Source organism: Amphiura filiformis, unplaced genomic scaffold, assembly GCF_039555335.1.
Source record: "Amphiura filiformis unplaced genomic scaffold, Afil_fr2py scaffold_171, whole genome shotgun sequence".
In the NCBI taxonomy this organism is placed as follows: Eukaryota; Metazoa; Echinodermata; class Ophiuroidea; order Amphilepidida; family Amphiuridae; genus Amphiura; species Amphiura filiformis.
Window position 1 is genome coordinate 6,035 of NW_027305635.1, and position 25,728 is coordinate 31,762.

At 37.0% G+C, this 25,728-nt stretch overlaps 1 protein-coding gene across 1 annotated transcript in view; it reads right to left on the minus strand.

Annotated features, from left to right (window-relative positions):
• Window positions 1–4,306: 4,306 nt before the first annotated feature.
• LOC140145203 (neurocan core protein-like) overlaps window positions 4,307–25,728 on the minus strand; it is a 41,406-nt gene continuing 19,984 nt past the window's right edge. Inside the window, exons 4-5 of the mRNA XM_072166975.1 lie at window positions 7,983–8,164; window positions 4,307–4,991 (exon numbers count right to left, since the gene is read on the minus strand). Coding sequence (XP_072023076.1) covers window positions 4,785–4,991; window positions 7,983–8,164 — 389 coding nt within the window. The 3' untranslated portion in view covers window positions 4,307–4,784. The remainder of the gene's footprint in view (window positions 4,992–7,982; window positions 8,165–25,728) is intronic.

The window sequence follows — 25,728 nt, forward strand, 5'->3', positions numbered from 1 at the left end:
GTTCTTTACGAAGAGGTGAAAACAATTTGAAGCAGACTTTCCAATTTTGAGATATGAACGTTTTAAATTGGGTAAAGTTCTTTTTGGCCCACACTGTATTAGACGCATCAACACCAGCGCGCGTGCATTATTTTGTCTAATTTCATTAATTTGTCAAATTTCATGAACTTGTCAAAGTTCATTAACCTATAAGTGTGCAATATTTGTTTGTCTTTTAACATATCTTGAATGACAAAGAGAACAGTATTTACCATGGTAAAATCATTGACATGCACATGTATTTAATTTTACAGCAAAATGTAAAATATTTATTTATCGTTTAATTTGTCGTGGAAAAAGAGAATCATTTTTCATTCATCATGATAAAACATTAAAAACAATTTTGTATTGTTGTGTAATTGATGCATTCTTTTGATTTCACGAAGGAACTCTTGATAAACTTGATGCTATCATTGATTTACATGTACAGCCCTCTTCCCTAGTAACAGTGACACAATTGTGATTTTACCCTTTCGTTGTTAAGTAAGCATATCTCGAGATTAAAACAAGCAAATTGAACAGACTAAACGGCATTTGAGAGCTAAGACTATGCCCTTGAGCATTATGTCACAACGGTATTTTCTAATTGCCACAGAGGGCGCTTTTTACTTGCACAATTTTTTTTGAGACAGGCTGTATAATATTGTTCAACATGTTCAATTGTTTTCTTTGATGACAACATTGTATTAAAACTTATTCGTTTAGAATAAACTAGAAGTGTAACGCGAATAATTCCACGGCTCAACAGCGTGTAAATAAATTCATTGTCGATACTTTGGTTTAACATTGATTTTATTTTCCCCTTAGTAACACGGCGTCGTACCGGTTACACCTATAATCTATATGTTTAAAATTCAATATGGCTTCCAACAACTCATGTGGTCCAATGGATTAGCGCGCTTGACTTGGAGATTCTGTATGCAGGTGCGGCGTGGGTTCGAGGCCCACCTCTGCCAAACTGAAATTCACTTCTTTTTTTTAAATTTCATATTTGGGAAATGGGACTGGGCGAATTTATGTATGGCGAAGAGTGGTGTGGTAGATAGGGGTCGGGGTAAATCGCTTTGAAAAAAAAAAACACAATAGATAATCTGTGAATCTGTGAGAAAAGGGTAGCTCTGAAATGATTAAGCTTTTGAGGTTTGAGTAGATGTTACGGATTTCACTCAGCTTGAAGGAGACATTAATAAAACTAACCAACACTTTTGCTTTGTAATGCTAACTAGATTTATTGTGATACTTTGCTATAAACCAATTATCAATACGGTCTCTGAATATTAAAAACATTAAAGGTTCAGTCAGTGACCAGGTGGTTAAACTCCCCTTGACAAATCATTTCATTAATTTTCATTATTATTATTTCAAAGCGAGTGATATTAAGGTAAATACTAATTCCCTACGCCGTTTCATCACATGATCAACATTGCACATACTAATAATGTTAACGCTTTCAAAACCCACAAATAAATAACCGTACCAGACAGTTTCTCAAGAAATAATCTATGTTTCAATTAATTCAGTATATTGTATTACATAAATTAATTTTTTAAGGGTAGGTGATACCTATGGAAACATGTTACTAAAATATGATTCCAATTGTGTTAAAACTAGATTTAATTTGATACAGTGTTATAACAAAAACATTATTATTGTGGTGTGTGAATGTCCAGCGGTTGGGATATTGAGACGTGGCCCATAGAACAGTACGGATGGTATATAACAAGAGGATGGGGTGCTTTCACTTTTGTATTCATATTTTCTAGAACGGACATATCGGTATTCCTATTTATTTGAGATATGAGAAAAATATGAGTTTTCTTCATAAAGAAAAATCAATTCGGTCACCACTTTTATGTGATCGATATAATATGTTGAAGAGAATTTATAATGTGTATAGCTACCTAATATAAACATCTCAAAAAAAGTAACTAACCCCCCTTAAATAATGGCCCTTATTCAAATCTGTAAAATGCGTTGGAAGCAAAATTTATTTCTGCACATTTTGACACCTCATTTGATACCATAGCCCCGAAAACAATAAAACACTGGCCAATTTAATGTAGTGAGGTCCAGATTTGAAAGATTTGAAAATTTTTACAATACAAAAACACTTAGATATCATTACACAGATTTCCTTCCATTACACTGAATGTAAAATCAATAGAACTTATTACTGCAACTTTCAAATCTTGGGCTACATTGATTTAAATGTACGCTGTGACGTCAATATTTAGTCAATTGCTACAAATGAGGTGTCAAAATGTGCAGAAATAAATTCTGCTTCCAACGCATTTTACAGATTTGTAATACAATTACCCGTTTTTGAATAATGGTCATTTAAGGGGGCTCAGTTACTTTTTTTGAGATGTTTATAACAAAATAAATGACAACATTCACAAAACTAAGCTAAATATATTAATGTTAGCAGTCAAGTTAGCTCAATCGATAAAGCGTTCAACTATGGTGCAATAGGTTGCGGGTTCTAATCCTGGCGGTGGTTTAGTATGCTCTCGTGGAAAATTGAGTTAGCTTGAAATTCCCCTGGACAAGGAACTTCCTGCTAATTGTCTCGCTGTAACCAGTACGAAACTCGGGGAGCTGATCCTGTTTGCGAAGGTCAATTGTGGAGTGTCTAGGGTGTGCTCTCTTGAAGCTGCAAAGTCCCTGAGTTGTTGTTAAATGATTTATGATATGATGTGGGGCACTGGGGCTGGAATGGTCAGCGACATCCCCGTTGTTTTAAATGAACGAAACCGTCAAAGCCGCTGAACCGCGTTCTTATTTCGCGTTGGTTAGCTGAAAATTTTCCAAATTAGATTCGTGACAAGACACATCTACTGAATAAGAATTGTGTAATAGAAGATATGGATCTTGTTTTGTGCAAACAATAGAAGAGGTGCTGTTCTTATTTGATAGCAGGCTCTCAACAACAATGGTTATTTGGCATCGTTCATTCCACCCCTCTTCGGTGTCTCCCAAGACTCTGTATTATGCCCTCAATTCTTCACCATATTTTATTCGTATCTAATAGCTAACATCGCCCGCAAGCATGGATTACAAGTTCACATGTATGCCGATGATACACAGGTTTATTTATCTTTTGATCTGGATAGTGCTTTTGATGGCTTTTCTTCACGTTCGCAAATATAATCAATCAAATCTTCGCTCCAACTCTCTTCAAATTGATTCTACCAACATTCAAGCTCGCAATCTAGGAAATGTATCTGACAACATTCTATCAATGGACGACCACATTAAAACATAATTATGTGCAATTCAACTTATTTTTAGATTAGAAACATTAATGAAATTCTCAAAGTGCTCGATGATGTTATTGCTACCCTTGTCCACATAACACCTTAGTCACATCACATCACCGCACATCTTGACAATGGTAATGCTTTACTGTATGGAATCACTGAACGACAAACTCAATAAGCTTCAACAGGCTCAAAATGCTGCTGCATGCATGCTCACGAGGACTAGAAAATTTGACCATATTTCACCCGTCTTACAACGTCTGCATTGGTTACCAATTCAGTATCGCATTCATTTCAAACTCCTTCTTCGCACCTGGAAAGCACTTTATAACATGGCAGCTTCTTATATCAGTGAATAATCCATAACATGACCTTAGATCATCGGATAAGCGTCTTCTTTCTATTCCTTGGACTTCTTGTTCATTTGGCGACAGGCCTTCTATGCTTGTGCACCTATACTTTGGAACTTGGTTCCTTTGAATCTGTGTTTTTGTGATTCACTTGATGTTTTCAAAATGACTGCTTTGTGTAAAATTCATTTGAAGATATTCCTAAGAGTAGCAGTATCCTTGCCAATCTAATAACATTGGACCGCTAGAATAGTTATAACATTGACCTCCCACATTGTCCCACATGCGAAGAAGAGAATAATACATATTATAAAAGGAAATTATTATTTTTGTTCCAAAAGGAGCTAAATCCAATGGCAGCCATTTGTAAACTTTGATTGTGTTTTTAACAAGTTTGAGCAATTTTGAGCTTGACCTCTGTGTAAAGGTTTGACATTTTCCAATCAAATAAGGGTACTGTTGAAATGCCTCCATAGCCTATAATGGACAGTGTTATAATTACTGTACCTCTGCCAAATAAAGCAAATTTGACATGATTTGCAGATATTTACATGAAATTATTGGACAATTGATTGTGTACATGGAGAGGTTCTTACCGACCCTTGCTAACTATTCATTTAGAAACCACACTTACCCACATCAGATGTTTGTCACATATATAAGCTTTAAAATCTTGCCTCAAACTACCAAGTAGCAATTTATTTTCAAATACATGTCATGTACATGTCCTTAGATTTGCCCTTTCATGGGAGGGGTGTTATGCCTTCTTGTCATTATGAGATATGAAAAGGACCGTATAAATAATGACCCGGGTCTTATATATGAGGGTTCTCACACCCGGTAGGAGAATGATGTTTATTTATTTTTTTCATTAGTTTGCCTCTTTCATTTGACACCACTCAGGAGGGGGTGGGGCGTTTTAAGTATTTTCATGTATCCCACTAGGGGTCATAACGTCTTGTCAGTTCGAGATATATCCATTTATGTCCAGAAGGTGGCTGAGTAAGGAATAAAAGGAGAATGACTAATATAGGATAGGACCATTTCATGGTTCAGCAAAAAAATAATTTGAACATTCTGGTTATTATTTGATGTGACAAATATGCAAATAACATTTATTACAGACAATAAGCCATTACTTTTTGCAAACAAATCTTTTATCTAAAGTGCAGGAAACGTCATTCCATTTCATTGAGGCTGAATTAGTTAAGACTGCAACACAATCTTCAGTATCATGGGCATTGTTTGGTTCGCCAGGGTTCCAGTAATTGTAGTCATTTTGAGTGCCATCACTCCACTTGAAGCTATCTTCAGTAGTCCTATCATTTAAACCTATCCACGTCTGCAAAAAACAAAGTCAAATAAAAGATCAAGTTACAAATAAACACTTTTAAAGTTAATGGGTCACATCACAGCATGTTATAATCGTAAAAATGTAATGATGATATTTTCTTATACAGACTTGACATTGAATATGGAATATTTCTTTCGCAAAATTCAAAGACTGGCCTGGACGGAGTCTGCATAAACCGCACGGGCTATATATTAATTGGTGTGTGTCGGGAGATGGTGTAAAATAGTTGTTTGATAGAAAATGTGTTTCCATAAGTTTACATTATAGTGCTCTTAATGTAACAGATCTGCCTAAAATGGCGGATTTAGGGAGGCTGAATTTTAGCTTTGTGGGGGACACAATTTCGGACCTTTTGCAACGTCATTGTGCTGTTATTATCAAATTCATAGTTGTTTGAGGTGATATTTCTTAAACTTCATTCTTAGTCAGTGGGAGTGGTCTAGTTCGTAGACACATTTTTGATTGGACAATCGCAAGATTTCGGGTGCCGTTTATCAGGCCGTAGACAACCCCACGTCATCATGCGTCTTGATAGTGCCTTACACGCTTGTAGAGGTGCGCGTATGTATTGCGCTGTAATGCGTAGACTAGTGCGGAATACGCGACGCGCTAGCAGTACTCGCAACAGAATACGTGAAGTTGTAAACAAGTTTCGTTCATTTTATAATTAGGGGAGTTTTTATGACGGTAACTTAGTTTTTGCTTTAAAAAATTGTTTACAGTTATTAAAATAGTATTTAACTGACTAAGAATGAGAATAAATATTGGACCTGCCTGTCGTCTATCACACGGTAGAGGATAGGCAAAATAAAAATTCCTATCGTTTATTCTCTAATCAAACAATTGGCATTCATCACAGCTGAAATACACTTGCAATGTACCAATTTTTTGAACAAGGGAGGAGCTTAAAACAGGGCTCTTAAAAGTGGTACGTACTCAGAACGTTTGAATGTCCCCCTGGAGTCAAATGTTATAAACTTACGGTAACAAAAATCAACTGTGCGGATTCTTGAACCGTCCAATGAACTCACGCTGTTTGTTTGCACACAGTAAGTTTATAACATTTGGCCCCAGGGTACCATTTAAACTTCCTGAGTGCGTACCACTTTAAAGGGCCATATTTTTAAAGCTCCCCACACTTTCAAAACTGGTAGGTTACAAGTGCATTTCAGTTCTGACGAACACTTATTGGTATATAGGTTCAGTAAATATCGCCTCAAATCTCAATGAATTTGATAATATCAGAAAAAAGTTGCTCAAATTCAGAATTTTACCCCCCACAAAAATCAAATTCAGTCTCCTTAAATCCGCATTTTAAGTCAATTCACTGCATTATGAGCGCCATAATGTAAACTAATGGAAAGCACATTTTCTGTTAAACAATTAATTTACACCATCTCCCGACACACCCCAATTAATATTTAGCCCGGTGCGGTTTATGCAGACCACTTCCAGACCAGTCTTAGAATGTTTCAACAAAAAAAAAATTCCATATTAAATGTCAAGTCTGTATGTACAGTTTCTTTGTCGTTTCTGATCGTACTATGCTATTAGTCGGCTAAGAGGCGGGATTAGGGAATCAACAGCATACGGTCGTAGCTCATCCTCATTAACTTCAGAATTAAGAACATACGGTCGTAGTAGCTCGTCCTCGGTAAGTTTGGAATCAACAACATACGGTCGTAGCTCGCCCTCGGTAAGTTCGGAATCAACAACATACCTCGGTAAGTTTGGAATCAACAATTAACATACGGTGGTAGCTCGCCCTCGGTAAATAGGAATCAACAACATACGGTCGTAGCTCGCGGGTCTTCCAAGGTAAGTTCAAAATCAAGAGCATACGGTCGTCCAAGGTAAGTTCGGAATCAAGAGCATACGGTCGTAGCTCGTACGATCTCTGATTGATTCACTGAATGATTCTCAACTTACCGAGGACGAGCTTCGACCGTATGCTCTTCGAATTTTGACCCTAATCCCGCCTCATAAAAATTCCTGACGGGTAATTACGGGTAATTCTGTTCGGATAATTGGGGAATTGGGATTATTATTCAGTGAATCAATCAGAATCAATCTGAGGAATCAACATGTGGTTGGAAGTGTTTATATTGGCTTTATTATTTGAAATGGTGTAGCTTACTTAAATATGTCATCTGTTCTTTCATTTGCATATAATAAGAGCTTATTTCCCTGATTTTTTTTTTACAATCGATTGTTTAACATAATAATTTAGTATTGGTTTGGTTTTGATCACGTGGTTTCCTATTATCCTGCCTAAGCTCTTGACTGACGTCATTACCAATACCTTTGCCTGTACCCTTTGTTAGAAACTTAAAATTTGTAGAAAGCCGTTTTAGTTTTCATTTAATTTTGTTATATAATCGTCTGACCGCAGGAATTCAGGTTTGAAGTTACCTTGATCAAATTATACAAAAGATGTTTTTAAATTTCGCTGTGCAATATTCGCGAGCAGAGAAGTCGAACAAGTCAATCTACATTTGAAAGCGTGATTTATTTTTGGAAATAAGTCTAGGCTGTTTTCACTGTGAAAAATATAGACCATTTAGAGAGAGATCGATGGAAATATTTCCACCATCATATCAGCCATGTCAGCTTGAAATACCATCCTTTGCTGAACATTCAATCAAAAACGGTTAAAAATATTCTAACTAAAAGTCAGTCTGGCATTCCTATATTCGGACAGGATCATTTGGATAGATAATTCGTACTGTTATTTACTGATGATGGGTAACGCGAAAAGCAGAGCACGAAGAAATTACACGATACCTTTTCAGGAGATTGTTAATGGATAGTTCTCTTGAAATGTCAATTACCAATTTCCCAAAAGTCATTGTCAATATTGTGTGTGTTCATTTATTTGGAAAGCACTTTTGTTCTAGATGTAATTGAGTTATATAAAACCTAACTGTATACATTTCTGTATACTCTGTACGTCATCAATTTGAAGAGAATGAAACTTACCAAAGCTGATTCAGTAATAAGCTCTTTGACAAAGCTCTGTTCTTCAGAAGAATGGATGCTCACAAGATTAGCTCCATACACCCTACTGCAGTACGTTTCAGCACCAGACCATGATCTTGTAATACTAGAAACATATATGTAGCAATTTCCTTGGCTATAATGCCATCCAATTTGACAAACAGCTTCAATGAGAAAAGGTAAGGATATATATATATATAAAGGGTTCACAAAAAATAACTTCCCCTAAAATTACAAAACATTTCTTTGCATAACTTGACATACATTTCGTTGATTTTAAAAATTTAAAAACCTGGACAAGCGGAGAGGAAAACTCTGTTAACAAAGCTAGCCGTAGGAGTTGCGACCACAGCTATAGCAGCAATCGAAAAACTATGATGGCGAACCAAAACTACACTAGGGTTAAAGTCCCTAATTCAGTCTAAACATCTCTTGGTGCAGACATCGATTTGCAAAGATCACATGACGCCTTGCCTCGAAATCCTGATGGAAGGGACAAGTCTGATGAAGATGCCTGCAGGAGGAGAAACCTTGTAAATTGCAAGAACGTCATTTCAATCTCCACCATGAATGTACGGACAATAAGAGAACAGCAGTGTAGAGAGGTACTAGTTTTTAATCTCATTGAGTACAATGTGGAAGTATTGGGGATACAAGAGCATCGTATTATTCACGATGAACCAATTAAATACGAAAACATACTGGGCAGGACACTGATTACAACATCAGCAACTAAGAACGATGCGGGAGCTGCAGTTGGAGGGGTTGGAATCCTACTGAACAAAAATGCTAAAAATTCACTTGCCAGTGTGAGATCACACAACAGCAGAATTCTCATTGCAAACTTCCAGGGTAACCCAGCAACAACTGTCATCGTTACATATTGCCCAACTAACGTAGCTGATGAAGACACAGTAGAGAATCACTACGATAGTATGAGGAGAGCCATTGAATCCATCCCAGCTCATAACCTCTTGATAGTGATGGGTGATTTCAATGCTAGAGTTGGACTGGAGGACACTAAATTTACATACCATGACACCACTAACAGAAATTAGCTGTGGTCTAAGACCACGAACACAGCCGTGTTGTAACCCCTTAATGACCTTTGAACCCAAAATCTACGAAAACCTCATAGGCATTGGCTTATGTCAATGCATGTGTGCACATAGTATCACTCTGCCATGTTATATGTGACAGAAGGGACATTTTGAATGTTTTTCGTCTTGGACCGGAAGTGACCCTTTAATGACCTTTGACCCCAAATAAAAAATACCACATATACATTAGGTAAACATAATTCATGTGTGCACATACCGTCACTCTCCTGTGTTTTTCTTAGCTTATAAAATTGTTTGAAGATATTTGGTTTTATACCGGAAGTGACCCCTTAATGACCTTTGACCCAATCAAAAAATATCTCATATACATTAGGTAAATATAATTCATGTGTGCATATACCGTCATCCTCCTATGTTTTTCTTAGCTGATAAAAATGTTTGAAGGAATTTGGTTTTATACCGGATGTGACCCCTTAATGACCTTTGACCTCAAATCTGTGTATGATTCATAGACACTGGGTAATAGCAATGCATGTGTGCAAGTTGCGTCACCGTCCTATGTAATTTATGATAGAAGTAGCATTTTGTAGGTATTTCGTTTTATACCGGAAGTGACCCCTTAATGATCTTTGACCCCAAATAAAAAAATACCACATATACATTAGGTTAAAATAATTCATGTGTGCACATACCGTCACTCTCCTATCTTTTTCTTAGCTAATAAAATTTTTTGAAGGAATTTGGTTTTATACCGGAAGTGACCCTTTGATGACATTTGACCTCAAATCTGTGTATGATTTATAGACACTGGGTAATAACAATGCATGTGTGTAAGTGGCGTTACTGTCCTGTGAAATTTGTGGGAGAAGTAGCATTTTGAGTTGAAATCACGTTTTTGACCTCAGTGACCCCTACGTGACCTTTGACCCCACGAAATTCATGTGACATGTAGGGGCCTGGTCAGTGATGATAGTGACCAAGTTAGGTCAAAATCGATGAATGCATGTAAATGCTAGAGCAAATGTAATGGTCGGCAGAAGAAGAAAGAAGAAAGAAGAAGATCCTGTAAGAAAACAGACACAGCCGTGACTAACGTCACGGCTGTGTAAAGAACCTGTAAGAAAAAAGACTGTAAGAAAAAAGCTGTGTAACTAGACTTAGCTGTGGTCTAAGACCACAAACACAGCCGTGTTGTGACCCCTTAATGACCTTTGATCCCAAAATCTACGAAAACCATAGTATCACTTTGCAATGTTATTTGTGACAGAAGGGACATTTTGAATTTTTTCGTCTTGGACCGGAAGTGACCCCTTAATGACTTTTGACCCCAAATAAAAAACTACCGCATATACAATAGGTAAACATAATTCATGTGTGCACATACCGTCACTCTCCTATGTTAATACAATTTTTTGAAGGAATTTGGTTTTATACCGGAAGTGACGCCTTAATGACATTTGACCTCAAATATGTGTATGATTTATAGAGATTGGGTAATCAAGATATCGTGGAAACTGATTCACACTTATGTGGAACCACGCTATCTCTATGGAATGGAAATCATGAACCTAACATTGGCTGATTTGAAAGTAGGCCTACTGACAACTTTCCAGAAGAAGATATTGAAGCAAATACAATATCTGCCAGAGAAAACTGCCGATGAAGCTGTATACCTTCTTCTTGGTGCACTTGCAGTTGAAGCCAAAATTGAGCTTAATCAGCTTACACTGTTCCTGATGACTATAACCGGTCAATCTATTGAGTGGGAGATTGCTGAAAGACAACTGGCAATGAAAGACCTGAAATCAAAGAGCTGGTTCATATGTGTGAACAAACTACTTCATATGATCTCCCAAGTGCACACGACTTGATCATCAGTCCTCCATGAAAAGCAATGTGGAAGAATGAGACCCATTCTGCAGTAACTACATTCTGGAATGACAAGTTGAGAAATAGAGCCATGAGAAAGTCCTCTCTGAAATATCTCAACACTGCATACTGCGGCATCGGTGTAACCCACCCAACATGGGAAAATGTGGAATGTAACCAGAGAGATGCGTACAGAGCTTCCATCAAGACAAAACTACTGACTGGTACTTACAACCTGCAGGGCAATCGTGCCAAATGTAACCAATTCAACATTGACCCAACTTGCCTGCTGTGTAAAAAAGAGGCTGAAACCAGAGATCACTTTCTTATTTGCTGCACAGCCCTAATTCACAAACAGAGATACCCCTTTGTCAAGTAGCTGTAAGCTCAATGCGAAAGTCTGTATCCGGGTAGCTGGACACTAACTGCTGAATCTAACACAGCACTTACTCAACTCATTCTCGATCCAACCCCAATCTGCATGCTCACACTGAACCCATCTCAAGACTACTTGTGTACAGGCTGAAAAGGTCACGGTGAATTTGTCGTGGACAAAACTGCACTATGCACGGTGTAAATCGCCCCAAAATGACCTTTTACATGGTAAACGCTTGAGGATGACCCTCTTTAGTTATTGGCATGAAGATGTTTTACGCAAAAAAATGGAAAGATGAGTTTAAACAATCTGATCATTGTAAACATAACTGCCAGCGGTTGTGCTTTGTGAAACGTGCGCATTATGTAGTGTAAGGGTTCATCCAATGGTCATCAGGCGTGGGAAAGTGAATCAACGTTCACATGCATGATTTATATGTTTTAGCTGTGAACAGCATAGTGAAGAAGCGGTGATAATGAGTCCCGGGAAAGGAGTTTATCACCGTAATCTTCCGAGTCCAAATTGTGTAACCCGTAAAATAGTTCTTTAAAAAAAGTCATTGAGCTAAAATTGTTACAATTTATACGGATCTCAGAATTATTTACTTGATGCAACATAAACGAGCGCTTTAATGAAAAGAGCTAGCAACAAAACGAAAGGCCGATTATACATTTTAGGTATTGATCGATACTATCGAAAGAACCTTTGAAGAAGTATTTTGAAGGTATTCGGTCAGACATCGAAAGTGACCCCTTAATGACCTTTGACCCACCCGAAAAAAATACCACGTGTACACTAGGTAACATCAATTCATGTGTGAATAAATCGTCAGTGTGCTATGTTTTTCTAAAACTTTTTGAAGGTATTTCGTTTTGTACCGGAAGTGACCCCTTAGTAACCTTTGACCCCAAATAAAAAAATACCACATATACATTGGGTAAACACAATTCACGTGTGAACATACCATCACTCTCCTATGTTTTTCTTATCTTATAAATTTTTTTGAAGGAATTAGGTTTTATACCGGAAGTATCCCCTTAATGACCTTTGACCTCAAATCTGTGTATGATTTATAGACACTGGGTAATAACAATGCATGTGTGCAATTGGCGTTACTGTCCTGCGAAATTTGTGGGAGAAGTAGCATTTTGAATTGAAATCATGTTTTTGACCCCTGTGACCTTTGACCCCACGAATTTCATGTGACATGTAGGAGCATGGTCAATGATGGTTGTGACCAAGTTGGGTCAAAATCGGTGCAAGGATGTGAGTGCTAGAGCAAATGTAAAGCTCGACAGAAAGTTTTCGTACGATACAAGACACAGCCGCGGCACGGCTGTAAGAGCCCAATACGTAACAAAATCCCAGTACGTATCAATTTGATACGTATTGGGCTCAACCTCTTCTACCTAGAACAAAAAGTGGCAAAAAATAATTCATCCCGCCCAATACGTAACAAAACTAAAATTTGATTAAAATTACTTTATTCATCCTCCCTCCCTCTGTAGTGGTTTTTGTTACGTATTGGGCTCTATACATTTTTTTGTTACGTATTGGGCTCCGGTTGTTTTTCAAGCAAATTATGGATATTATGTGCATGTGTTTTTATAGAAGTACTTTATATTGACCCAGTAACTCATTTTGAGTCTTTCTAGAACAAAATATTTGACAGTGTTTTATCTCTAGACTTGGAATTTATTTGTTACGTATTGGCCTCTGGTTATTTTAAAAGGACATTATCATGATTAAATGCATGTTTTTGTTATAGAATTACTTTATATTGACTCAGTAAATCCTTTTGAGTCATTTTGAGTCTTTCTAGAAAAAAAATTTGACAGTATTTTTTCTCTAGACTTAGAATTTTTTTGTTACGTATTGGGCTCTGGTTATTTTTAAAGCAAATTATGGGTTTTAGGTGCATGTTTTTGATATAGAATTACTTTATATTGACTCAGTAAATCCTTTTGAGTCATTTTGATTCTTTCTAGAAAAAAAATTTTTGACAGTGTTTTTCTCTCTAGACTTAGAATTTTTTTGTTACGTATTGGGCTCTGGTTATTTTTAAAGCAAATTATGGGTTTTAGGTGCATGTTTTTGTTATAGAATTACTTTATATTGACTCAGTAAATCCTTTTGAGTCATTTTGAGTCTTTCTAGAAAAAAAATGTTGACAGTGTTTTTTCTCTAGACTTAGAATTTTTATGTTACGTATTGGTCTCTGGTTATTGTGGTGATTAGTTGCATTTTTTGTTTGCTATAAAGTTACTTTATATTGACCCAGTAACTCATTTTGAGTCATTTTGAATAATTCTAGAACAAAGCTGATTATGGTTATGGGGACTGCTCTATAATCCGAAGGTTCTATAATCCGAAGGTTCTTTAGTACGAAGGTTCGCTAGTCCGAACATGTGTTCATAGCATTCGCTAGTTCGAATTTTAAAAAGAGGTTCTCTAGTCCGAAAAAAAATTGAAAAGAGGTTCTTTATTCCGACGGTTCTTTATTTCGAAGGTTCTATAGTCCGAATTTTAAAAGCGGTTCTCTAGTCCGAATATGAAAATAGGCTCTATAGTTCGAATTTAAAAAGGGGTTCTATAGTCCGAATATAGAAATAGGCTCTATAGTCAGAATTTTAAAAGGGTTCCATAGTCCGAATATAGAAATAGGCTCTATAATCCGAATTCAAAAAAGGGTTCTCTAGTCCGAAACGGATACCGTGTTCTTTAGTCCGAATCAGTAAAAAGGTTCTATAGTCCGATTTTTTTTTTTTTTAACATTTACTGCGCCCTCTAGCTAGATAATACTAAAGCAGAGTTTATGGTAAACTTTAACTATTCTGTAATTTGTGGGAATGACTAAATTTGATTTAATGTTTCAAAAAAGCCGCAGCATTTACATGGCGGGATGGCGCTATGAAAATTGGAACTCGACAATGCTCGAATACATCGTAGAGTATTACTAGTATATTAATATTATAATGGAAAGAAAAACGGATAAAAAAGAAGAAAATGTCACCAGAATAAAGATGAACGTCAATGTACGTACGGAAAATATCCAGAGAAACCAACCATGTTGAACTTCAGCGGATTTGTATTTAACAATTGATAATTTGACACTGAAACAAATGATAAAAATAAAATTCGGACTATAGAACCCGTTTACCAATTCGGACTAAAGAACACGGTATCCGTTTCGGACTATAGAACCGTTTTGAAATTTCGGACTAGAGAACCTTTTTTAAATTCGGATTATAGAACCTATTTCTATATTCGGACTAGAGAACCTTTTTTTAAAATTCGGACTATAGAGCCTATTTTCATATTCGGACTAGAGAACCATTTTTAAAATTCGGATTAAAGAACCTCTTTAATATTCGGATTAGTGAACCTTTTTAAAATTCGGGCTATAGAACCTTCGAAATAAAGAACCGTCGGAATAAAGAACTTTCGTAATAAAGAACCGTCGGATTAAAGAACCTTCGGACTAAAGAACCGTCGGAATAAAGAACCGTCGGACTATAGAGCTTCCACCATGGTTATTAGGTGCATGTTTTTGTTATAGAATTACTTTATATTGACTCAGTAACTCATTTTGAGTCATTTTGAATCTAAAAAAAAAAAATTTGACAGTGTTTTTCTTTAGACATAGAATTTTTCTTGTTACGTATTGGGCTCTGGTTATTTTTAAAGCAAATTATGGTTATTAGTGCGTGTTTTTGTTATAGAATTACTTTATATTGACCCAGTAACTCATTTTGAGTCATTTGTGACTCTTTCTAGAGTCATTTTGAGTATTTTTAGAACAAAATATTTGTCAGTGTTTTTCGGCTGGATTTTTTTTGTTACGTATTGGGCTCTATACATTTTTCATGCGTTTTGGAGGTTACACTGTCGGAAAAGCTCTTCTATCCGGATTTTTTCGCATATATGGACATGACCTGACCTCCATTTAATATTTATCGAAGAAAGAAAACAATTCGAGTGGGTCTAATTTTTTGCTACGTATTGGGCTCTATACATTTTTTATGTGTTTTGGAGGTTACACTGTCGGTAAAGCTCTTTTATCCGGATTTTTTCGCATATATGGACATGACCTGACCTCCATTTAATATTTATCGAAGAAAGAAAAGAATTCGAGTGGGTCTAATTTTTTGTTACGTATTGGGCTCTATACATTTTATGCGTTTTGGAGGTTACACTGTCGGAAAAGCTCTTCTATCCGATTTTTTTCGCATATATGGACATGACTTGACCACCGGTTAATATTTATTGAAGAAAGAAAAAAAATCGAGTGGTTCTAATTTTTTGTTACGTATTGGGCTGTATACATTTTTTATGCGTTTTAGAGGTTACACTGTTGGAAAAGCTCTTTCATCGGGATGTTTTCGCATGGACATGACCTGACCTCCAGTTAATATTTATCGAAGAAAGAAAAAACTTCGAGTGGGTCTAATTTTTTGTTACGTATTGGGCTCTTTGCATTTTTTATGCGTTTTGGAGGTTACACTGTCGGTAAAGCTCTTTTATCCGGATTTTTCTCATATATGGATATGACTTGACCTCCGGTTAATATTTATCGAAGAAAGAAAACAATTCTAGTGGGTCTAATTTTTTTGTTACGTATTGGGCTCTATACATTTTTTTTGTGTGTTTTGGAGGTTACACTGTCGGAAAGCTCTTTTATCGGGATTTTTTCGCATATATGGACATGACCTGACCTCCAGTGACTATTCGTTGGAGAATGGAAAGACCTCGGGGGGGTCTAATTTTTTTGTTACGTATTGGGCTCTTTACATTTTTTATGCGTTTTGGAGGTTACACTGTCGGTAAAGCTCTTTTATCCGGATTTGTTTCGCATATATGGACATGACTTTACCTCCGGTTAATATTTATCGAAGAAAGAAAAACATTCGAGTGGGTCTATTTTTTGTTACGTATAGGGCTCTTTACATTTTTGATGCGTTTTGGAGGTTACACTATCGGAAAAGCTCTTTAATCCGGATTTTTTCCGCATATATGGATATGACCTGACCTCCAGTTAATTTTTATCGAAGAAAGAAAAAAATTCGAGTGGGTCTAATTTTTTGTTACGTTATGCGTTTTGGCGGTTACACTGTCGGAAAAGCTCTTTTATCCGGATTGTGTTTTGCATATATGGACATGACTTGACCTCCGGTTGATATTTATCGAAGAAAGAAAAACAAATCGAGTGGTTCTAATTTGTTGTTACATATTGGGCTCTATACATTTTTTATGCGTATTGGTGGTTACACTGTCGGAAAAGCTCTTTTATCCGGATTTTTTCGCATATATGGACATGACTTGACTTCCTGTTAATATTTATCGAAAGAAAAAAATTCGTGTGGGTCTAAGTTTTTGTTACGTATTAGGCTTTTTACATTTTTTTATGCGTTTTGGAGGTTACACTGTTGGAAAAGCTCTTTTATCCGGATTTTTTCGCATATATTGTTATGACTTGACCTCCGGTTAATATTTATCGAAGAAAGAACAAATTCGAGTGGTTCTAATTTTTTGTTACGTTATGAGTTTTGGAGGTTACACTGCCGGAAAAGTTCTTTTATCCGGATTTTTTCGCAAGGATTTACTTGATTTGATCTCCAATTAATATTTATTTATTGAAGAAAAAGGAAGTACCGACTATTTCTTTTAAAGGCGCATATTGGAATGTCATCTTTCCCTGAGTAAGATCTGACACCGGGCCAGCCCATGGCCAGAGGGTAACATGAGTATGTTTGTTTTACCTTGAAGGCAAGGATAGTCTTGCAAATATGGGCTAACTTTCCACTAGGCCATCCAATATGCCATATACAGTAGGACTACAAGTTCACAGATTTTGTTATGTTATGCGTTTGGAGGTTTGCATGTCAAAAAATGGGGTTTATAGGATTTTTTTTGTTTCATGGTTCGACTTCATTTGATATCCCATTAATATTAATCATAGACAAAAAAAGGTGTTATTTTTGATAGGTTATTCCATTTGTAGGTGTTAATGTCAAAAAAATGGTTTTATTCTGATATTTTTAGCGGCGAAGCCAGCTGAAGCAATACCCGTGTCATTTAGTTCATAACAAATCGCTTGTTAAAACCATAGTGCAGTTATGTCCACGGCAAATTCACCGTGACCTTTCCAACCATAAACCCGCTTAGTGGAGATTAAACCGAGATATGCAGTACGTGACACCCCTCTTCCAAATGCGACCAAGCCAGGGCGGCCCGGTGAAGCAAAATGTGCATTGGAATAACACGGGAGTTTGGATATAGATGGTAGGATTTCTTTCTCATAAAAATGTATGGTCCCTCGTTATTGAAGCATGTACCGGGTTCAAAATTCAGAAATTTTGAAAAGAATAAGTAATTGAAACATAGCGCAAGTACTAAAATCATAGCTTTTATACTTTTTGATATATGACGCTAACTAGTTCATCTCCTATATCTATAACACAGCGCTACCAGTAGGGGTCAATTGCCTATTGTGAGTGCCCCTGAGTTGTGTGCATACATGTAGGCAACAATAACTGCATGATGCACCGAACAAACTTTGAGATGAGTGTTGTGTGAGATGTGTGCAGTCCCACACAGACAGTCCTGGACTGTCCCACAATCTTGGTTCGGTTCCATCTTTGGATAATGGAATGATACATAATTACATACGACCTATGAACAAAAAGTTCTCTAACCCCATTAACCCGCCCCAGTTTGAAATTCCGCTTCTAAAATAGGCAAACTCCGTGCCAAAAATCCATTCTTCTTTCTCCACAAATCAATGTCAATGATTACACACACTGTCGGATCATGCGGCGATCTTGTGTGCGTAATTATAGAGGGCCAGGGGATTTACTTTATTTGAAGATATCAAAGAGCCCTAGAAATAAAAATTGTAGTGTAATGATTGACAGACACTATTATTTCTTTTAATGAAAAAAAATTGTAATCGAAAATCCAGTAACCAGTAATCAAACATTGAACTGATTAATAATGTTACATAGTATTATTTGTAAATTAAATCAAATACTGGAACATCTGACGTCATCACAACATCTTCAATCAGATGCCTGACGAAGTCCGATGCTTTCGGACACAACGTAGCAAAGTGAGTTGCAAATTTTAGTTCCAGTATTTGATTTAATTTAATAATGTTTTGAACTACTGGATGAATAATCTACACCAAGATATAATGTTACATAGTCTTCATTACCAGTCATTATCCACGGATCCGAGGGTAGGAGGGTTTAAAATAAAGCCGGTGGACTGTGATGAAACGCGGGAATAAATTGCATAGAAGAACGAATAAAAGGAGAGAAAACGTAGAGATATAGGCCTAAGCAAAGAAAGAACATGATGGTTAACGTATAAAGAAGAGTGGGAGGAGAAAAAGAGAAAACGGAGAGAGACAGGGCGACCGTAAACAAAATGGACTCTGGTCGGACATAATGACCCCATCCCCCTTTAGAAGAAAATGACAGCCCCGTGAGACCACCCCGGGGAGACCACCGCTTTCGAAATTTTCAATTTCGGACTGTATTTTGTGAAAATTTGGGTATAGTTATTTAGGCCTACATTGTTGACAAATATGAAAAGCACATGAGGCCAATTTAATGTTTAGCGTACAGTCCTTTTTAATAAAAAGGACATTGACATGGCTCCATAATGGGGTTAATTTTAAGTCTAAAATAAACCAAAAGGAAATTGCAAACTGTATTTTTTTCACATTTCTGTCGACTGAGCAGGAGAGGAGAACTTGCCACTCTGTCCCAGGGCGATACTCCATTGGTGCTGATTAGGGTGTGGTCCGGAGGGGTGATCGGAAACGCACATATTTTTTCAATCTTGCTAAATTATTACTTCAGTGTCTATTTCGTGTAATTGACCTTTTCGGTGAATTCCATAAGCCTTTGCGATTACACCTGAGTTGTCGTCATTTGACTTCAGTACGCGTCAGGCCGATGCGAACATCGTTTTACATCGTTACTGCGCATTGTATATAAGTCGACGTGACGTCAAGTAACGACATCTCAGGTGTACTCGCAAAGGCTTATGGGATTTACCGAAAATAATTGGATGCTGGGATATGTTTTTAAACATAAAATTCGTTTTTATAACTGGTATTATAATGTTTGGTTACACATTTGATGTTGTTTCATTTATAATATGCTAGCATATTAGGACAAAAAAACTAAATTGTTGTCTTGCCCTCCCAAGCCTAAAATCTGGTGGTACAGCCGGCCGGATTTTTTTTTACCAACTCAATCATTAAATTAATACCTACTATTTCACAGTAACATGAGTGAAGAGAGGCAAATGCATAATATCGGCTGTATTTTCTACCCGATGTTGAATATTTATTGAAGTAAATAATATCAAGGCCCTTCACAATTAACTCTTAGTTTACTGATAAAAAAATTTTAATTAAAATTTTTTTTTAAACCCCAACAAACTGGGCCCATAATTATTTTCGCGATTTTGACCCGGCCGCGAAGGGCAACACAACAATTTTTTTTACCTAATCATAACCACTTGTATATCGAGCTAATCTCGTAAGAGGAATACACACATATTTTTATTTAAATGTTTACGACTTTTTAACGTTTCCGGCATATAAAATCTTATTTTGGTTATGAGTTCACCTACAAAAAAATGGAAAATGTATCAAAATACATTGTAGGTAACATTTAAATGTATAATATGCTAAGCTTGAAGAAGCTATCATTTTATACAGGACAGAAGTTATAAGAGTGGAGGTAGATCTTTTTGAATGACCCTCGTATATCAAGGAGGTTCAACGCCCCTGGGAAAAATGCCACAATGAAATAAAATATGAAATATAATCTTCAGTAGATAGCAATGACTTCACAGAACAATCTGCTATCTTCATTTGATAGCACTGACTTTACATAACCATCAGCTATCTTCAGTAGATAGCAATTACTTCACATAGCCATCAGCAACCTCAGTAAATAAATATGACTTTACATAGCCATCAGCTTATATCAATAGATAACAATGACTTTATATGACCATTTCTAAATTGGCAAATACTGTATCAAGTTGACAATTGATATAGGGCCGTAACCCTCACTCTAACCTTTAACCCTTACCCTAAACTATAAATCTTAACCCAAGTCCCAAACCAAAACCCTGACCACAAGCAGCGCCCTTACCCTTACGTTCTGAAACCTTAACCCGAATATCCTAAACCCTAAACCATTACCCTAAGTCCAAACCCTAAACCCTAACCATAACCAATTCGGTGGGTTGGCACTATATTTAGCAGTTCAGCATATAGGGGGCGAAATGTCAGGTAGGCGAAGTGTCCTGTTTCCCTTTAGTAGATACGTGGTGTGTGGGCACTATATTCAGCAGTTCAGCATGTAGGGGGTGAAATGGTAGGGATGCGAAATGTCCTGTTTCCCTTTAGTAGGTAAGATTAACTTCACAGAGCCATCAGCTAACCCCGGTATATAGCATTAACTTATCCATCAGTTATATCTTAAGTAGATAGCACTGGTTATCTTCAGCAGATAGCACTGACTTTATATAGCCAACAGCTATCTTCACTAGTTAGATAGTAATGATTTCGCAGATATTTATTTGATAGCACTGACTTCACATTGCCATCGGTAATCTTCAGTAGACATGGTAGATAGTAATGACTTCACAGAACAGTCAACTATCTTCATTTAATAGCACTGACTTCCCATAGCCATCAGTGTCTTAAGTAGATATCAATGAGTTTACATAGCCGCCACCTTTTCTAAGTAGATAGCAATAACTTCACAGAGCAGCCAGCTATCTTCAGTAGATAGCAATGACTCCACAGAGCCATCAGCTAACATCAGTAGATATCAAAGACTTAACTTAGTCATCAGCTATATTCAGTAGATAGCAATGATTTCAGAGAGCCATCAGCTAACATCAGTAGATAGCAATGACTTCACATAGTCATCAGCTATCTTCATATTGTCTGATTAGCAATATACTTGATGACCATGCATGATGACGGTGAGGTGACCATGCAAATTGTATGCAAATTAGCTAATTTTCTATAATTGTTCTTCACGTGCAAAACATTGCAGACTCCACAGTTACAAACTTCAAACTATTCTCTACCATCACAAGTAATCAGAGGAACTCCAGATACCTCTATCGAATTTTTTATTAAAAAAAACAGACATTTGTTACGGTTCTTCCACACATGACACATTGGTTTAGTGGTGCTTTGGTCAACTTCGAAGGACCTTGCTAGACGGCGCAAACATGATTCAACATCAACAGATTCGGAAAAATGAACCCTTTTTATAATTCGGAATAGAGATCACGGTGACTCATTTCGGAATAAAGAACCCTATTTAGATTTCGGAATAAAGATTTTTTTTTCATATTCCGAATAGAGAACTTTTTCATATTCGGAGTAGAGAACGCGGTGACTTGTTTTGAAATAGAGAGCCTGTTTGTGTTTTGAGAATTTTCGGAATAGATAATCTTCGGAATAGAGAACCGTGTTTTTCGGAATAGCGAACCTTTAGTAACATTGTACACCCTTGATCAGTGCACCTGATCTACTTTCGGCCCCAGGCACCCTGAACCAAAGTAAGCAGGGGCGTCGTTAGACCAATCGGATTGTGTGTGTGTGTGTGTGGGGGGGGGGGGGGGGATCTGCCTAAGACATTGTTGGTTTGTAGATACCAATTTTATTTTTTCGCCAGGGCGCTCAAGAATCTAAAAAGTGTGTGGTGGGGGTGTGTGTGTGGGGAGGGGGGGTGATTTTCAAAAATTTTCCTCAATATTTTTTTTTTCATTATTAACTACTTTTACAATAACAATATTGTATAACAACAACTTCCGCACATTGGCTTTTGTAATCTGCCGACAATCCTATATGTTTTGCCGACAACCGTCACTTTTACCGACAACATTAAGAATTGGAGAAGGGGTGTCTCACCCCATACCACCCACCCCCTTCTAGCGGCAGACCACAAAGCTACGTCATTTAGGGAGCGGTCATTATTTACGCCAACAAGAGGGGATGGAGGATTTCCATATTTTTTCTCGATTTTTTACGTTCCCCCTTTCAGATTCCCCCCACCAATCAGGTAAAAAAAAAAATCGATGTTCTCCTCTCCTAACTAAAAACAAGTCCTTGGTCTTTTTTGTTTTTGATTTGTTTTTATCGAATGCTTTCGGTTGACACTTGTACTGGTTCTCACATTATCCAGTCAGAATTTTACAGCACTAAAATCATAGATTTACTCATGTGATGCCGCGATGTAGGCCTACAAAAGTATAAAAACAAGTTGGAAATTATTATGGAGGGGAATGACGTTTCTTGCTTCCCTTTGAACATGAAATTGCTGCAAGAATATCATGGGCGTGCCCAAAGACATCGACAGGGGGTCCAGGGGGCTCAATGCTAGGCCTCTGTCGGGGTCGAGACCCTCAGTGGGAAAGCCCCCCGGAAAATTGACATTCGACTATTTTGGACTAATTTGATGCATTCTGGTGTGATTTAGAAAACTAATAATGGTTAAAGGCATATGGCCTGTAAAGTTAGGCGCACCATGAGCATAACAGGAGGATAGAGGGGGAGTGACGGATTCCAGAAAAATGGATTCTCTTCTTTTAAATTTGATTCTTGGTTGACCCACAAAAGTGTTTGTGGGGAGTGAAAATGTTTATCATTTGGTGTCGCTTTCACCAAAATTTTAGGTTAAAGCAATAAAAAGGGGTCATCGGATATGCATGGGGGTAGTAACTTTTTTTTTTTTTTTTTCAGCTTTGTCCCAAAAATGTAATTTTTACATGGTAAATGTTTGCAAAATGATTTATGCGTCATGGAAAGTATATCAAGTGCGATGGATATTTGGATCAAAAGTCAATACAAACATTTTTCTGAGACCTCTGGTTTTTGACCTATGAACTCTTGAAATTAATAGTAGGCACTAATGCGTGTTTTCAGTGATGGAGCCTCTTTTATAATCTTGAGCAGTTTCTTGCATTACACATTACATTATTACACTTTATATTATTGATATACAAGCTTTAATTTTAAGCTATTAGGAGCATTCAAAGTGAAGGCAATATATACTCATTTTAAAGCAAATTCTGCCAGTAAAATAGAGCAAAAAAAAAAAAAGGGAGTAAATGGGGCACACCAACATCGCCTGGCTAATAATTACTTGGTACACGCAGAGATACTGAAATAAATACCCGGGATCGATACACGTGAATGTGCTATGCACGATTTTGATATTCAGACGAAAATCTTTGGATACCGGGGTAGTTAATGATGAATATCTCCCGTACATGATTTCGTCTGAAGAATCCAGATGTGGTTCCTTGCACTTGAATATACGTGTTGAACATATATGATAGTCGTTAGCTAGCGTCTTGAGAAAGAAGCTTGCGTCTTGAACTCAAAAACTCACCAAAATTCTAATTTTATATTGCGTTGGTCCTGCATGGACTACAGCGCGTAGTACAGCTGCACTCACTAATCCCGTGGAGGCAGTATAAAAGCCGATGACCATTGACATCTATGGCGTATACAAGCGTACTCACGCACAATCAAGATCAATTACCCGGCTATTGTGAGTAGCCTTAGTCATGTCCCTCGACTAATTATGCGTCTCAAAGGTCGGAACAAAATGGCCATGCGTGGCTGTGGATTCAACCTACCATGGCGATTTCTGAGATGAAGATATCGGGGCGATGACACTGTGTGGGGCACAGTAATATTCGATTCATAATTAATTGTAAGTATGGGATAATACTGGACACTCTACCCTGCACACTTTCACCACGTATATTTCCACGCAGCCCGCACACTTTCATCCCAGCACACTCTCATCCCGTACGCATTCGCCCTCTAAATAACAAGCTATTCTATGTTCAAAATGGGAAGAAAGGGCCGGTCGGTCCAGTCGATTTTTTTTAAACCTTCAGCTTTTAAAAATCCTAACAAGTATTAAATACTGGTTCATCCATTAGGGATATTGTAAATTTTTACTACTGGATAATCAATTAAAGGGACATTTCGTGATCCACAGCCTCATCCCCCCACTTTTCCCAAAAAAAGTTGCGATTTTTACACCACTGGATACCTATGGCTACATAATGTTTATTTACCAAATATTTCTTGCAGATTAATTCGTTTAGCAAAAATATCGCCAAATTTGAATTTCGTTCTGGTGCACCAGAACGAAATTAATTACAACACATTGTCTATGGAGCAGTGTAATACACATAATCATGCATAACTCGCAAACGCAAAATCGGAATCAACTGAAATTTTGGAAATAAGTTTTTTTCGTTGTTTTTTACTGAAAAATGTTATAATAAAGAGGATGCTAGGATCACGAAATCCTCTTTCATCCCAGCACACTCTCATCCCGTACGCATTCGCCCTCTAAATAACAAGCTATTGAAAGACTAGATTAAAAAAATCCCCACTCGATTTTTTTTCTTTCTTCGATAAATGTTGGAGGTCAAGACAAAATGCGAAAAAATCCGGATAAAAGAACTTTTTTGACAGTGTCGGAGCCAAAACGCATAACGTAACAAAAAATTAGACCCTCTCGGTTTTGTTTCTTTCTTCGATAAATATTAACCGGAGGTCAAGTCAAGTGCATTTATGCGAAAAAAATCCGGAAAAAAGAACTTTTTCGACAGTGTCGGAGCCAAACGCATAACGTAACAATTAGACCCTCTCCACTTTTTTTCTTTCTTCGATAGGTATTAATCGTAGGTCAGGTCAACTCCATTTATGCAAAAAAAAATCCGGATTGAAGAACTTTTCTGAGAGTGTCGGAGTCAAAACGTATAACGTAACAAAACAATTACACCCCTTGATTTTTTTTCTTTCTTCGATTAACATTAATCTGGAGGTGAGGTCAAGTTCATACATGCGAAAAATTCCGGATAAAAGAACTTTTCCGACAGTGTAACTTCCAAAACGCATAACGTAACAAAAAATTAGATCCACTCGATTTTTTGTTCTTTCTTCGATAAATATTAAAGGGGGTCTCCGGCAATGATAACATTATGCCTTATATGTTAGAAAAATAATTATCAAGCACGAATCACGTGGTTTTATTTAAAACAAACTCATATTGACCATAAAAACTAATAAAGACAGTCGGCTCTCAACACGCGATATTCAAAATTCCCGCGCCGAAATTGTCTAAGTGCAATGACGTAATGGTTATTTGTGCTCAATTGTCGTCCGCCTTCATTGTATTACTGGGACGTCATTGCACTCGACAAGTTTGGTGCCCGGGAATTTTGAATATCGCGTGTTGAGAGACGGGCGTTTTTATTCGTTTTTATGGTTACTATGAGTTTGTTTTAAATAAAACCATGTGATTCGTGCTTGATAATTATTTTTCTTCCATATAGGGGCATAATGTTG